The 16,741-nt window shown below is 42.5% G+C and overlaps 1 protein-coding gene across 2 annotated transcripts in view; it reads right to left on the reverse strand.

Moving 5' to 3' along the window:
• Window positions 1-380: 380 nt before the first annotated feature.
• pde3b (phosphodiesterase 3B) overlaps window positions 381-16,741 on the reverse strand; it is a 43,093-nt gene continuing 26,732 nt past the window's right edge. The window contains exons 2-16 of one of the 2 annotated variants that reach the window (XM_070986552.1): window positions 13,767-13,817; window positions 12,948-13,196; window positions 12,559-12,710; window positions 10,981-11,081; window positions 10,638-10,869; window positions 10,443-10,534; window positions 10,016-10,179; window positions 9,632-9,766; window positions 9,128-9,239; window positions 8,295-8,408; window positions 6,640-6,839; window positions 4,608-4,811; window positions 4,248-4,409; window positions 3,522-3,774; window positions 381-3,431 (exon numbers count right to left, since the gene is read on the reverse strand). In XM_070986552.1, coding sequence (XP_070842653.1) covers window positions 3,217-3,431; window positions 3,522-3,774; window positions 4,248-4,409; window positions 4,608-4,811; window positions 6,640-6,839; window positions 8,295-8,408; window positions 9,128-9,239; window positions 9,632-9,766; window positions 10,016-10,179; window positions 10,443-10,534; window positions 10,638-10,869; window positions 10,981-11,081; window positions 12,559-12,710; window positions 12,948-13,196; window positions 13,767-13,817 — 2,436 coding nt within the window. In that variant the 3' untranslated portion in view covers window positions 381-3,216. The remainder of the gene's footprint in view (window positions 3,432-3,521; window positions 3,775-4,247; window positions 4,410-4,607; window positions 4,812-6,639; window positions 6,840-8,294; window positions 8,409-9,127; window positions 9,240-9,631; window positions 9,767-10,015; window positions 10,180-10,442; window positions 10,535-10,637; window positions 10,870-10,980; window positions 11,082-12,558; window positions 12,711-12,947; window positions 13,197-13,766; window positions 13,818-16,741) is intronic. The other variant, XM_070986624.1, reaches the window with a different exon arrangement.

Here is a 16,741-nt window from a genome sequence, read left to right on the forward strand (position 1 = left end):
ATTGGGTCGAAATTACACACAGTGATTTGATCCTTCGCTAATGTCACAAATATTTATAATTGCAGCTTTACAGGTTCTGCAAGCTCACACAGGTGTTACCAACTACTATGGCGGATTAGACTGCTGCTCAGGTTGAAGTTGGGTGGAGTTACGCAGAATATCATATCCTAATATAAATGATAAGGGTCTAAGTCGTCTGTGAGAGAAGATATCAGTCAAGCACAGTTTGTACACACTGTCAGTAAAAACACTTGTGTGAGTGTACAATAGCCGTGTTTAAGGTCTTTAAGGCAGGAGAAAACAAAGTGTTATATATATAATATATTGCGAGTTCACACACACAAACACACACACACCAATAAAAATCAATGAGAACTTCTGATACTTTAGGGATGGTGTTTTATGACAGCTATAAATAACAAGAAAAATCAGTTGCCCCCACAATGTAGATAAGGGTGAATGGTTACATTGGACAAACGTACGTATATTGATGCTACATAAGGGTAACAACCATTCGAAGATGTATTTATGGCACAATCATCAGAGGACACTGTGGTTTGAAAGACTGCACAGTGAAAAGCCAACAAACTTTTACAACTTAATGAGCCAGAATATGTCGGGTAGGGAGCTACCAAGGCTTTATGATCCAGCATGGGTCCATGTGAAAAAACTGACGACAGAGTTGTCAGAATGAATATGGCTCTGACCTGAGTCCAAATCCTGACTTTTACCACTGTCACTACCACTTTGAGCCCGGTGGAATATTTGACTCAAGGTGTGTGTCTTTTGCATGAACAGTACTGGAGCCCAAAGAGAGTTTGCCAATCAGCCTATCACAGCCCACAATCTACTGTATGTACTGTAGGTAAAGTTTGGCACTAGTTGGGTCGACTGAGATAACAGTGACAGAGAGATAATGAAGAATACAAGAGTGGTTATGATACAGAACAGGGAGAGGCTGAAACCAAGTGACAAATCAAAATCAAAACACCAAACCCCACAGTTCCACACCTGTAAATAGAAGTCGATAAAAACTCTGGAAACACAATGGTAATTACAGGATCTCAATGTACAGTATGTCAGCTGCGTGTAGAAAACAGATGCATTCATTTGATTATTTAAAAAATATATATTTATATGCACATACTCTTTTGTACAGCGGCTAAACACTTGTTTGGTATTAAAATGTGCACACCTGTATCTATTTTTTGTCTTTAAATATTACTATCTTGATTTACACTGCTTACTTAACATTTTCTCCAGAGATTTTGATTTAATAAGGTGATAAAGGAGCTCAGCAACAATTCTGCCTTCCCTTTTTGTAAAATGTCTTATTCTAGTGGAATGCCAAGAGTTCTTAGAGGAAAAAAATAGAGAACTAGTAGTTTTTTAACCTGCCTCGTGGCACGGAGTAAAGTGAAATGAAACCCTGGATCCCTTCTTCACACACTGGCCAAGTTATGGGTTTGGCTAAAACAAAAAAAAAGAGGAAAAAGAGAGTTGGATGAGCTTTTAATGTGTCTAAACATCAGTGTTTGCCTGCTGACTGAGACACCGATGAGTAGACGCTGTACTGTTCGTTTAAAAATAATGCAGAACAAGTTAAAAAACCATTACCTAACACACTGTTATAGAACTGCAAAATTGTACAATGAGTTGTGTTGCTGCAGGAGAGACACTTGCAGTCTGCCGACAATCAAGATAAGCTTTTCTCCAGTGAGGTTGTAAAAAGGTTATGCAAACAGTGTACGGATGGCCAAGAGACAGCACATACTGTATGCTCCTCTGTCACAGAGGATTTCAATTGCTTGAATTTGTTTGTAGTCAAGTTGTTCATTAAGAGATTACAAACTACTTCCGTCACCCAGATTTGAATTTTCTTAGTCTTTAAAGTGTATTTCATATTAATGACATAAATTCTTGCAAAATAATTATTCAACTTTCCGTGAATCCTGAGTAACCTTTAAAAAAATACTTAGAATCAAAAGTGAAGATGAAGAATCCATTCATTGAAACAGCACTCCTGATCTGAACGCAACATGTTAAAAACACCGGAGGACATTTCACTGATTAGAAACCAACCATTATTGAAAGGACACACAAACATACACACAAATAACATACTAAAATAATTAAAAATGTGCTCTCCTTCCCCCTACTCATTCTCTCCATCACATTCCTGCCAAAAATATTCACACACTCAAACAAAATGAAGCAAGGAGAGTTAAAGAATCCCCCCCCGAAAAAAATAGACGGGTGGTACACATGAATAAAAGCATCAAAAATGATGCAGATATAATGCTATCAATCAGTCAACATTTCAATAATGTCTCTTTGACTGAGTCTGATACAGTGTTTCGTGTCGCCAGCAAGGAGAGAGAACTACACAAGCCGAGGCTCTGGGCCAATATGGACTCAGTAAAGGTTCAGACAGGCACATTTGATATATATATATGTGTATATATAATTCAAAAATATACCTGACATTGAGGCTGAAACAGTCTCAGTCTCTTGTCTTTCCATGTTTGAGCTGTTCACTTTGGTAAAGGGTATCAATCTCTTCATGGTGTCGCTTGCTTCATTGTTTGTCCTCTACCTTTCATTTTTTAAATAGACAGGAAATTGTTTTGTACCTAAAGGAGGTGTAAGCGCTTTGCATTCAAGGCAGCATCACAGCCAGGTCACCATGGAGGGGCAAGTTGATGCCGGACCCCCCCCACGTCCGCACTCTTCTTCTGCACCGTCCTGCTCAGTTCTGGTGCTTTTTTTTTTTTTTCTGGGTGCACTCGACTCTCCATGGGGTGAAAAAGTGCATAGGAGTTGGGCTCCCACCGTTGTAGCAAGGATCCGCTCACAGTAGTAAGGCCTTTTTGTTTCTCCAAAAACAATGTGACTGCTTAAGCATCTGAGTGTCTGCACAGTGAATCTTCCAATGTGTGTGTGTGTGTGTGTGTGTGTGTGTGTGTGTGAGAGAGAGTGAGAGAGGGAGCAAAGTGTGTTTTATGTGCATTTGTCACCTGTCTGTCTGTCTGTCTGTCTGTCTGTCTGTCTGTATGTGTGTGTGTGTGTGTGTGTGTGTGTGTGTGTGTGTGTGTGTGTTTCTCATGTCTGTCTGTGTTTATGTTGCTGAAAGGCAGGTGGTCGAGGGACTCATGTCCTTATACTGCCTCTCCTCTTGTTTTCTAATGCAGCTCTGTCCTTTCCTTCGTCCTCCTGCTACTGACGCTCCTCTCCCTCCTCCTCCTCCTGGATGACCTGGATGTCATCTGATGGGGAGGTGGGCAGGCTGGCCGGCAGGCTGTCGGGCTGCTGCTGCTTGCCGAGCTCTTTGCTCTTCTCCTCCTCCTCGATAGTCTTCTTCCACACCTTGTGGTTCTCCGTCAGGTGCTGCATGATGCTGCAGAACAACCTGCGGCGGTTCTTCCTCCTTTCTGCAATGGAGAAAACACAAAGACATGTTTCAGAAAATCTGGACTGGCTAACGCTAAATCCTCAGTGCTCAGGAGTTGCTGGTGTCTTACTTGGTGCCAGCTCATCCTCCAGCTCATCATCCTCATCCTCGTCGGTGTCTGTGTCCACCCGACCCTCCTCGTCATCTTCATCTGATCCTTCTTCGTTAATCCAGTGGCCAGGCAGAAGGCCAGCGGCGTCGTAGGAGCTACAAAGTGGTCCTACGATATGAGTGATGAAGGACTCCTGTAGCTTTGCCAGCTGTGGGGAGGAGCGGTCCATGAATGGGCTGATGGGTAATCCCAGCCTCGCCTCCTCATCTCCCTGCAGATGAAGAACAGAGATTACGCTTAAAAATGCCTGGATAAGGCTTGATACATTACTCAAGCTACATCACAGTCACAGAGGAGCAGAACTATTCTGTTTCATTTTCTGATGATTTGGTTTGTTTTATTGTCTGTTTTTGAAAAGCAGAAAGCCAGATTTCCCATGCAGGACAATAAAGACTGAACTGAGCTAATATATACAGATGATGTGATCATAATGTCATTCATCTCTTCCTTATGGTTTTCTTTTCTGAATGTTTGTCCTCATTTCTCGCATTTGTAACCATAATGTTGATATTTGGTTGGGGTTCTTTGAAGGGTGGATTAGATATGAATGTGTCAGAACCATCATTTCATTTAAGGTCGTGGTCTGTAACTTCTGCCACTAGGGGTCTCTCAGTCAAAACAATGAAAACAAAAGACGCAGTTTGATGACCTCTGCTCTCTGCAACATTAGCATGCAGCCTGTACCTGCTCATAAAACTCATTAACGATGCCCTCTGTCCACTTGAGGTGCAGGTCACGGACTTTGGCCGGTCCATTGATATCTGCCAGCTTGATGCACACTTGGCACACCAGCAGTCTGTCATTCTCATTGGTCCAATCAATTCCTGGACTGTTCACATCATTCACCTGTGAACAAAGACAGATGAATCCTATTAAAACGGGTCGACTGACTTATCTTACATCTGTTATGTTGAATACTGCTCAACGTAAATTAAACATACCACCCTCCTAATGATTAAATCAGTACTTTGTCAGAATTTAAAGGATCAATAAATATTCTTATCATGTAAGTCAGCAATCTGTTAAGATTTCTCCATCTCAGACCTTTGAATTGAACTCGGCCAGGAAGTCAAAGTGCTTCTTGAGGTCTGTGGCCAGTATAGCCTCGATGACAAGGAAGCGAAAACGCTTGAACTCCACGTGATCCAGGTTGACCAGGAAGTTGAACTCTGGCCGGGACAGGTAGAGGCTCCAGGCAGATGCAGCGTGGTGGTTCTCCAGCACTGACCTGTCATTGTACAGCACCGCCTATACCGCACAGGAGGGAAAAGCCAAGCGGTGAGAGCGGGTAAAGATGGCGCACTAAAAGATTCCTACAATTTCCTCTGAAATGTCAGTGATAAATGTTCTTACGTAACACGTCTGCATACATGTTACACAATTTCTAATGGGTTCAAAAATAGCAAGCACTCAATAAGTGAGATAAAAAAGGACATGAGGGCATTTAGTTATGAAAGTAGAAATGTAACAGGCTCAAGCTCAAGTATAGCTGAAGGCAGAAGCGGGTTAAAAGCAGTGACGGGGACATTAGACGCCACGAAAGGCTTAACAGATCCTTTTAACAGATTTGGTGGTTGTCCACATCATTAGCAATCAATAGGTTCAGGGTTCCCTCTCATTTCCTTTAACCCACTCTCTTGGGACTGGGACAAAACCCAGACAGTGTGAGTGCTATCACTGGACATGTTGTAAAGACACAATATTTAAACTGGGGCGCGCAGTTAACCTCTTCATCCCTCCTTTACATAACTGACCACAATGAGAGAGCTCGATTGGCTTCACTGGCCATGTGGCGGTGAGTTAATTTTATACAGAATATCATTTGAGATTGTAGACAGAATTTAACTTTGACTTATTCCTTTCTCGCATGTTTGTCTCAATCATGAAAGACTTGTGTGTTTGGGTGATACTGTGCTAAGCTAGCATTACGGAGCACACTAAGGAAAAGACATGTAAGGAAAATGAAAATGTTGACTGTGAAGTTAAAGATTAACTGTAAAAACGGAGACACTGCAGGATACTAACACATGAGGACAAAGCGCCACTTCCAGTGAACTGGTTTTAGTTGCACAAATGCAACGTGAGGCAGCTGAAGTCTTACAGAGCGAAAAATGAATATGTAATGATTCAAAGAAAAAGCACAGGACATGCAGGCAGCCAGTTCTGCGGATGTTTGCACATGCGGGTGGATCACTGATGACATTTGTGCTGGTTTCTGTGATCGGGTGGAGGCACAGGAAAAAACAGAGCAGGGGCCACTCAGACAGACTCTGTCACTCCTGCAGGGACACAGCCATGCAGTTTTGTGTTTGTACACAAGGCTTGTCTCTGGGCCAAGACGTCAGTCGTGATATTTGCATTTGGTCTGTTGGTCTTGAGAGGACAAATATTCCTGTTAGAAGGCACGTTGCAAACACTGACCCTCACCGTGGAGTACACACAAAGGGCTGAATACTGCTGATACAGCAGTATCAGGACCATGCAGCAAATGCATGGTCCAGGATATTAGATTATTTCATTCTTATCCATGGAGGGTGCTGTTTATTCCTTTCTCACTGTTCTGTGGAAAGCTTGAGCAATAACAGGGCAAGAACACGTGTGTAACGCACACGTATACCAGAGAAACGTGCTCACCAGCAAACTGGACGCCAATTTAAAGAGGACTTACAAAGGAAAGAAAGAAAAAAACTCATGTAAATCAGTTCAGCCTGGAGGTGACCGGCTTGAAAAGCAAATCTGACATCCAACAAGTCCAGGATTGTTCATGTGCGCACAAAGTCCAGGACCAATGTTCGTGGTGTCATCATCTTATTGAGTGTGTAGGGTTGCGGTTAGGGGCCGTCAATACACTGTGAGATTATGAGGGGAAGTTACGCTCACGCCTTCAGTTACATGCAGACCGTTTGTATCTATACTACATATCAGTTTTCAACATTTGCGGTGAAATGTCACTTTGGATAAACCCATATTTTGAACATCTGATCCTTTGTTTCTATAAACATGAGTGTGTTTATGTGTCCCAGTGAGTCCATGCAATCAACAACACTTTCAAGAACCACTAAATGCTGCAGGTTACCTGAGGTGCATTAGTGGCTACTAGAAAGGCATTTGTGCGACCGGGATGGTCATAGTCGTGCATCGCAGCTGCTACATAAAGGGCCATGAGCTCCAGGGCGGGTATGTTCCAGGCCAGGCAGCCGTAGCTGTCATCTGAAATCGAGGAGCTTTTGGAGGAGGCGTAGGATATCCTGCCTGGAGAGATCCCACTATCTGAATCTGGAACATGACAACAGACGAGATGGATGTCAATGAATGTCACCGTGATGGAAAATCATTGACAATCAGGTTAGAATTAGAGCTTTTCAACAGTTCAGTGAAACCTTAAAAGTTTGAGCAGTTGAATACACACACACACACACACACACACACACACACACACACACACACACACACACACACACACACACACACACACACACACACACACACACACACACACACACACACACACACACACACACACACACCATTCTATTCTCATGTATTCACTGTTTTACAGAGTTTCTCGCGTCACTGCCAGATTCGCTCTGTCCCCCCTTATCAAATGACAGCTGTTCTGGCCTCAGAGGGAAGACGTCCGTGGATAAGCCTCAGGTCATTTCTAACGATGTTAAAATATCATCAGCAGAGACGAGCCCGGGAATCTCTGCATTTTAAACCAAACCATCTGTGTTCTGTAGATTAAAAGCAAAATCCAATAACAGAAGGAACTTCTGAAAGCCACAAACCAAATCAAAGTTTTTGATGTCAGTGCATTTCTGACAAGCAAGCATGAAATAAACAGATAAATAATGATCATTAAATGCAAACTCTTCTTTATCTTCTTCATTTACTCAATTATCTATGTTAACATTAGCTAATATCCATTACATCTGTGCAACAATATTACATGTATCTACTGCGCATATATATTTTTTACTGTTATATATTTTTCTACCGTGCATTAGTACAAAGTCGTATATGTATGTATGTATTTTGCTTTTTATATCTTACTCATGTGCAATTAAAAATTTTCCACTCTAAATTGAGCCATTCTCACAAGGCAGTATTATTTTTTTATACTCTTTTGTATATAATGTACATATATATATTATTTTGTATCTTTTTATTGTCTATTTGTTCTTTTTCTACCTCTTGTTTTGAAGTCAATTTCCCCCGCATGGGATCAATTAAGTTTTATCTTATCTTGTCTCTTAAAACCTCGGACAGTAGGTGACGAGAATTTTTCAGGAAATCCAACTATTCCCATGTTTATTCTCAGGAGGAAAGCTTGACCAAACCCAGTTTTCCTCAACTTGAGCGAATCAAAAACTTTATTTCTCAGATTATTTTGTGAAATATTGTGGAAGACAGACTAATCACATTTGGAGGGATGTTTTCCTGTTCTGTTTCATTTTGCAGATATGATTCCTTACCAACACGTGCACATTTGAGAAGTCCGTTGAGGACAGAGACTGTGTGGGCTCTCGTGCTTTAATGTGAGCTGAGACTGAATGATAAAAGCCTCTCAGACTGCTCAAACTCTGTGACACCGGCCACTAAATGCCACAGATTAAATAATGCACTCTTGCTTTTAGCCTAAAGTGATGGCTGTGCAGCCTTTTGTGCGGTTATAACCTGAGTCCCGCAAACTGTGACACCCAGCTGTGACTGACGAGTTTATGAGCCCACCTGTGTCACTTCCTGTCACATGCTCACTGTGGATCTGCTGGAATCCAGGGATTGGTCGAGTGGTCAGGTACCAGACAGCATGGAGCACATCAGTAGCATGGACCCGGTTATGATCTGTTTGTAAACATAACAGTTGAATTAGTCACCATGTACACCAGCAATAATACACAACAGCTAATTAAGTCATCCAATAATACACATGATCATCCTGGGATAAAACATAAAAACTGGTGCTGTCAATCAATAAAAAATCTTGCGATTAATCACAAATTAATCGCACACTTTTATCTATTCTAAATGTCCCATTAATTATCATTTTAATACTGTTATCAACATGGAAAAGTGGATAGGTTTGCTTTGTGCAAATGTTTTTTTATTGAAAACAGAGTATAGTGTTATATTTCACACTAACATTCTCACTTTGAGCAGTCATTCACATTTGAATGAATCAAATCTCACACAATTTAATGACAAAAAAATAAATACTTGGTTACAAAAAAGCCCCTTCAACAACCCTTTTCGCGCTTGACACAAACTGGTAGCCTACTCTTTTACAACGAGCGAGCAGACAAGACCAAGCATGTGCGTGGGGCGTGCCTATTGTTTTGTTTCCGGTTTACAATCGGATCCTGTAGTTTTTCTTACGTTACTAGCAGTGGCCACATCTTATAAAAAACTACAAGTTCACTAGGTCGCAAAGAGCGTTAATCTCGCGGTAAAAAAATCACGCCGTTAAAATTGATTTGCGTTAACGCATTAATAACGTGATATTTTTGAAAGCACTAATAAAAACACAAAAATAACTTTTGAATACTGCACAGTGTAACACTCACAGGGAATGTCCCTGTAGCCATTTTCCAGAGCACAGAAGTATGCCATGAACTCTCTCACAGGGATCTTGAAAATCTCAAACAGACACGTGTCCTGGAAAAGGGCGTACGTCACCTGTGGGAACACAAGCCGGCTTTACTCACACACCAATCAGAACACGAGACAAGCAGCAGCATCACTGAAGTGGAGCATTAAAATAACTTCATCATTATGCATCAACATGAAGTATATTTACATTTGCATTGCTGCACATCGGTGGCTTGACACTTATCTAGAACAGGTCTCTTTAGGAAACTGTAAATGTGATTGGCCATTATTTAAGTCTCCACCTGTATACTGTTTTCATTCTACTAACAACAGATTTTTTAAAGGCCCTACAGGCTGTGCTGATCATTAAACCCACTTAATAGAACTGTTTGCCTTTTCTTAAGAGACTTATCAAAAGTGGACAGACCAACACAAGCTGCTACAGCTACAGGAGATGATTGGTTGCTGGTTGTACTAACATAACTGAGTATCCTTCCGGTCTTCCCTCCCGTTCTGTCCACCAGGTCAAAGATCTGGAAGTTCCAGGTGTTCATCCTCTCCATGACAGACTCATGGTCCTCCAGCATTGGATCTAGTTTGAAGTCCTGCTCACCCTGGAGACCATCACAAAATGCACAAATTGTAGAGATTAGCACAGACTGAAACATGTTAGAAACCTGCACAAACATCCACTAAGCAGAAAAATGAATTCTCACACAGAGACTATACTAATCAAGGAATATCTGTAAGATGTCTGAGGATCCAACTTTCAAAGAAACCACATGTCCAAGTCTTTATCAATAAAAATGGAGTCCCTGTCCGCACATTCGTGCTGTTGACAGAAGCCCTCTGATCAAGCACACCTCTGATTCCTGAGTCTGCTGGTCTGGGCTCGGGCTCTTCTCCCTCTCCTCCTCGTCTTCGCCCTGGTTTCCCGCAACGTCTAGCCTCCTGTCCCCGGACACCTCCACCCCCACGCTCTCCTCCCTGATCAATGGCTCTCCTGTGTACTCCAGCCCTTCACCTGCTGCATGCACAAGAGAACAGTTATTGGATAGCCAGTATTTATGGATACAGGTACACCTGCATGAATCTTGTGTTTGAATTTTAAAGTGAATGAAATAGGGCAAAGATACGTGCGTGCATCAACCTGCATTTTTGTTGGAGTCCAGCAGAGGGCAGCATTAACCCCCAAACAGCTGTTTCTCCTTACAATAGAGCTGATCAAGTTTGTCTGTGGCCACTTTTCCATGAAACTCTATCCTATGCATTAAAGGTAAGTGTATGTACCTGAGCGCCTGCGTTGAGCCTCACTGCTAAATGGTTGGTGAGATTCCCCTGTATCACCACTGGAAACTCCCTTGAGCATCTGACGACCACAGCTGGAATAGACAGAGACAACAATCATAGAGAAGACCAGTTGCAGTGTTGTTATAACCACTAACATAAAAGACACAGTAGCCACTTTTTTCGTGCAGGTCTCACCTGGTGCACAGAGGGAGGGTCGAACTCCGGAAGGCCTGCTGGAAATCAGGTGAGCTGAGGGCATAGCCCAAGGGCTTGTGCAGGTTCAGGTTGACACTCGGCTTTGTCAGGAAGTCAGCGGTGTCTGGGAACTCCACAGGTGGTCGAGTGACAAGGGACGAAGAAGAGCCTGTGCCTACGGGGAGAGGACCGTGGCTTGGCGAGGTGACTGGGCTCAGGCTCGGAGATGTGCCTGGAGAGGACAGAGGGAGTACGGGAGCAGAGAGAGGCATGAGACTCAGTCAAAGCACGAGCAATTAATCAAAATGTAGTGTCTTTGGGACATCTTACAGATAAGTCTCACCTGCTCTCCTGGGCCCTGCATGGTAGGTGAGGGTAACAGAGGAAGATCTCTGCTTGGGAATGGTGAGCAGGTTTGCATTGGGCCCATTAGAAAGACCTGGGCTGGAGCACAAAACACATATATTCAACATTGGCTCTAAAGCAGAACTTTTAACTCTTGGCATACTTTTTGTACAGATGCAACCCAGATTCCAGACAATGGTTTTACAAAGTGTTTCTGAGCCCATGTACTAATATCCTTTCTACAATCATGCATTCACAAAGCACTGAACCTCTCTCCATCCTCGCTTGTGAACGACTGGGCCTTTCCAGGATGCCCCTTGTATACCCAATCATGATACTATCACCTGTTACCAAGAGGCTCATCAGCCAACACAGCCAATCACATACTGCCATCCTGTGGACACATACAGAAAGTACACTCCAGCGTCCACAGCAAGTTTGTTGCTCAGGTAAACTGATTTCTTCTCGATGCGTGTATACGACGAGTACTATTATCATAACGCAGTAAAACTCATTCTTTGATTGAGTGAAATGTGGATCTGAGTCTTTGTTTTTACTCAGAGAAGAGACGACAGTGTGACACGTTGACAGCTCCTTCTGCTTTTGGTTTTTCTGCACAAGCAGAAAATCACACAGGGCTCACAGGTACATTCTGACGTCTGCATAAACACAATGAAAGGATGTGAAGTGACACAGTACAACACAACACAACTGGATGACCCGAATGCATGATTTGTGCATTAGCTACTTAACTTCAAACCAACACAGGCAGCAGACCAAACCAGCAAGCAGCTGTTTTTCGTTCACAATTCTTAATATGAAAGTTACCTCCTCACAGTGTGGAAAGTGACAAGTCCTAAAGATAAGAGAGTGGCATGTTTACAAAAGGGTAGAATAACTTTTGCTTTTTATGATCATTTATTGTATCAAATCAGACAGACAGTACAACCAGTGTTTTCTGCTCCGGCTATAAAAGTAACACCGAAGCAGAGGAAACATGAGACGACTTGATGAGTAGAAAATCTTTGTTTAGACTAAATGATAAGACGACATAGCTGAGATATACTGCAGCATAATGTGGGTGTGTAGTGAGATGAGCAGGGATGTAAAAGGACAGAAGGTAAACTGGAGGGAACAATATTATTATATAAACCAATCTGTCGTCTCTATTCAAAACCAAGCGTGATCCACATTTCACACCTGGTCCTTTCAATAAAACTGCATTATACACAGTTGACCTGGTTTCCTGTGAAGTGTACTATTTCTATTACTATTTTTATAATGACGCCGATTCTTTGCTTTTTTAGAACTCGCTAAGGCCCATTCATACCTTTTGATACCTTTTAGGATGACCAAAAAAAACACATGACTGTGCAGGTGCTGCTGGCCCATAGCTGGAGTTCAGTCGTATTATTCAGATCTCGCAAGAATAGCAATTAATTTGAATCAAAGTCGGGCACATTCAGAGCAAAGTACAGCCTTTGTGTGTGTGTGTGTGTGTGTGGGTGTGTGTGTGTGTGTGTGAATTCTGAAGACAGCGTGTGTTTCTGGAAGGTTGTGCAGCTTGTGTTTGTACCTGGTCAAGTTGAGGTCAGGGTGGGGTCTCTTGCCATTGTTGCGTTCCCAGCGCGAAGAGGAGGAGTCGAGAGGAGGGAGAATGGAGCACGAGGAGGAGGTGGAGCTGCGCCTGGGCTGAGGGGTGGGGAGGCTGTTCCTGCTGCTCAAACCCTGATGGAGAGAGGAAGTCTTTCCAGTATGGATGTATGTTTTATACACAGAGTCAAGGTGCTGGTCATGTTCCACAAATAAAAAAAGCTACGAGCATCCGTGAAGGAAGGCCGTGTTCAGCCTGGCAACAGCACAAGAACTTACTCAGCGCCATGTGGAAACACAACATGTCACCCGACCAGTCAAACATGTGAACCGCGTCGCTCTGTGATCCACAGTTTTACTGCTTGTGCCCACCTTAATGGTTTTCCTGTCGCTCCTCTCTGCGCAGTCCTCCACCTCGTCGCAGGGGTAGAATCCCGGAAAGGGGGTGAAGGGGTTGACTTTGGGCCGGCACGAACCTGAGAATGTGCCCATGAGGCTGGAGACGCTGCGCAGAGCTGAGATGGTGTGCGGCGACAGAGACGAGTCCATCAGCAGGTCTGACACCAGGTTCCTGGCCTCGTTGATGACCGAAAGATCCACGCCGTTGCCGCTCATTGCACCCTGCCATGTGCAGACAAAGGCACTGTCAGAGCACAACTTCCTTACTGTCAATAAGCAGTAATTAGGAGGTTATTGAGGGAAAACTAATGGTTAGAGTTGTAGAATATGGTCATGAAGAATAAGGCGTTATAAAGCTATAGCCCAGATGAGGAGTGCGTAGTGCTATGCTAATATCTAAAGTGAGATCCAATAAACTGTAAAAGCGGTGTAGCACAAAATTTTTTTTTGGGCAGGTTTCTCGAGGAGAAATGTTCTGGCTGGCTTGACCCCGTCTAACAGGAACAAATAGTGGTTTTTGGTCAGTGGGAGCTAAATTCTTCAATAGATTACACAAACAGTTCAAATAAAGTCTGAGTTAGATAGAATGTGGCATGACAATGACTCCAAGGTCACTGTAGGCCAGGTTTTACACAATGTGTATTTTGCCTAACCAAAAATACTACCAAAGGTGGCTTATAGACAGCCTCTGGTGGTGGGTATTATCTGTGTGTTATCTGAATGTATGAATGAACCGTGCACATGCACCTTCAACTCTCAAAACATGCGAGCTGAAAGGAACACAGTACTGACCTGATACTGCGGCTTGTACCAGTGTTTCAGATCCCAGTCCCATAAGATCATCTGAAAAACACGAGACACATCAGCTGTCAGTCAAAGCCCATCACTGCATGTGTGTTTGTGCACAACAGAGAAGATGAAATGTATTTTACGTGGAGAGAGCACAGTATGTGACCTATGCTCCACTTTCAGCCCACTGTCTCATGACTTTTCAATGAGGGCACTGGCAGGTCAGCAGCTAGCTGGTAACTGCTAGTCTATTCTGCTTGTTATCTAAACACACAGTGTAGTAACAGTTTACATTAAGGATTTCCTGCGCCGCGTGATGCACTTTCTACTCCAGGTATGCTAATGCACGCTGCCTTGCACACAGCAGACCGAGGCCTTTCACTGAAAGCAAAAGAAGAAAAGCAAACCACTAAAACCACGACAGTGCGTCGACAATGCAGCTATGAGATCTTATCTGGCTCCAACTACGTCAATCGGCAGCATTGCTACACTATCTGTTGGTCACCAAACAGGAGCTCTCACACGTTACAGCAGTGTATAGTCAAAGTTGCTTCAGGTTGTGTAACACAAAGTTGCTGAACCTGAAATAACCTAATCTGAAAGCTCAAGTATGAATACAAAACAAATGTGATATAAATTAATTACTTACTGTACAAATTGACTGTTTGTTACACAGTCCAATTATGCTTTTGCACTGATTTTCTTAACATGTATTTAAATGTTTCAATGCACACTGACGCACTAGAATCTATTAATTTAGACAGCAAAACAACTTAAAACATTTCTGATAAATCTGACAAAATAACATTGATTTACGTGTCCATTCAGGCTTTAAATGGGGAGAAATATAGAATCTTCTTTTTAAAAGCCACCATGCTGTGTCACCCCACACCACAAGGGGGAGAGACACAGAGGATAAAGCCCCCGTTTGAGAAGCATCGCCACTGAACACGTGAACACACACCCTCATACTGTGTGTCCTTCTTCAGCCATAGATAGTCATCACATTGTCAGGAATAATCAAAGAACATCATGTCACATTCAAACATGTGGAAAGCTTTTACACTGCAGCAACAACAGCTTCAATTAGACAATATGATGTCATTTATTTAGTGAAATACACTCACTTAATCAATTTTAATGTCAATTTTCAAGAGCCTGAAGGTTTTTAATCTAAAAAGAAAACTATTACGGCAACACATTTAAATGGACAAACTACTTTTTCTACTAGTTTCTATTTTATTTTATACGTGTGTGTTTCTGCCTGTAATATATCACAATGCATGAGCGCTACAACTAAAGGCTGTCATACAGATCAGTGGCTCCATCCCAGCTCCTCTAATCAGTAACCGTTTCATTGATCAAAGTGGGATGTTGGGTGTTTGTCATCAGCATCCGTACAATGCTGCCAAACATTTAATATGGCAAATAAGCCCTGCCATGGCAACCTGACATAGAGGCCGGCAAACAATGCTCCATACACCATGGCAACGGGATGGCGGGAGACGGCCGAAGGACAGAGTTGTTGGCCTTCTGCTTGTTTACGGAGAAACATGGACGGGCTGAAACGGGTAAAAGCTGAAGGACAGGATGCCATTAAGGAGAAGATGGAGAGTAACACACAGAGGGCTATAGACGGAGATTTAAAAAAAAAAAGTTGACACAACATAGGATGTGCGCTGGGATTCATTTAACTCAACCTAAGGATCGTGTTTTGTTGAAGATTCCATTTTCTACTGACCTGCTCGATCACACACTGCGCGACACACGCAGTGTGTCGCGCAGTGTAGTATTACTTTATGTTCTTTACCTCTGCACAATCTGTGCACAAACAGGTAAAAAAAATGTCTCTCACACGGCACAGAAACAGGAAAAGCTGGCAAAATGGCCACTACCACCACCGCCGTCGCCACTGAAGCGCATGCCAAGCCACCGCTTAGGCACAGTGGGGGCCTTCTGCGAGTGATGAGATCAAAATCTTTCAATGAACATAAGATATTTTGTTGAGTGATGTTATGAAAACATGCGTGCATGAGGGCAGAGACACACAGACAGAGACACACAACTCGGCTGCTGACACTGAAAGACACCTGTGCACATGCAGACACACACACACACACGTGCAGACACACACGCACACTGCAAAACACTTTGCATTGTTTCTCACCTCTGAGACTTTTAGGTGCAGTTGTGAAACAAAGCTGACTGAAGCACAAGTACTTAACACTTTCGGTATTTGAATCTATATACATATTCATACTTCTATTCAACTACACTGATATTTTCTTACATATTGAGTATATGTGTGACAGCTTTAGCCACTAGTTACCTTGCAGACTAAGATTTGAGAATAAAGGAGTTATACTACCATTAAACTGCTGTTTGCATATCAATCTAATAATACTAAATAATTCACCTCGATTCTCCTTTTACTTCAATAAAATACGGAATTCATGACTTTTACTTCTAATGGAGTATTTTTACATTGTAGCATTGCTACTTCTACTTCCACAACTCGCTTTAAGGTTTGGGACGCAAATCTGCATGATGTGATATAAATATGAATCATGCTATAAACCCAAACTACTATTTAAAATGAGGACTGTAAATATCCTGATAATGTGGGGACATTTTGCAAAAGCTAATTTACGTAGAGAATATGAGCACGTCTGCAACAATGTCAGACTGCCCACCTTTCTCTACTACGCACATATTTTACTTGTGAACTTTACTTTGCTTACTGAATACACAGAGCACAGATTAAGCTCGTCTGCCCATTGCGTGTAACACTGTGTGTACACCTACAGGTGCATGTGTGTGAAGATAATTTATGGTGCAGGCATTTCCAGAATGTTAATAATTATATTTATGCACAGCTGCATGATCACGTAGATACAAAACAAACAGGAAAAAACACAATGCAACATGTATTTAAAGGCACGGGAAAAATAAAGAACACTTCACATACACACAGTTAT

This window comes from Chaetodon trifascialis, chromosome 1 (assembly GCF_039877785.1).
Source record: "Chaetodon trifascialis isolate fChaTrf1 chromosome 1, fChaTrf1.hap1, whole genome shotgun sequence".
Classification (NCBI taxonomy): domain Eukaryota; kingdom Metazoa; phylum Chordata; class Actinopteri; order Chaetodontiformes; family Chaetodontidae; genus Chaetodon; species Chaetodon trifascialis.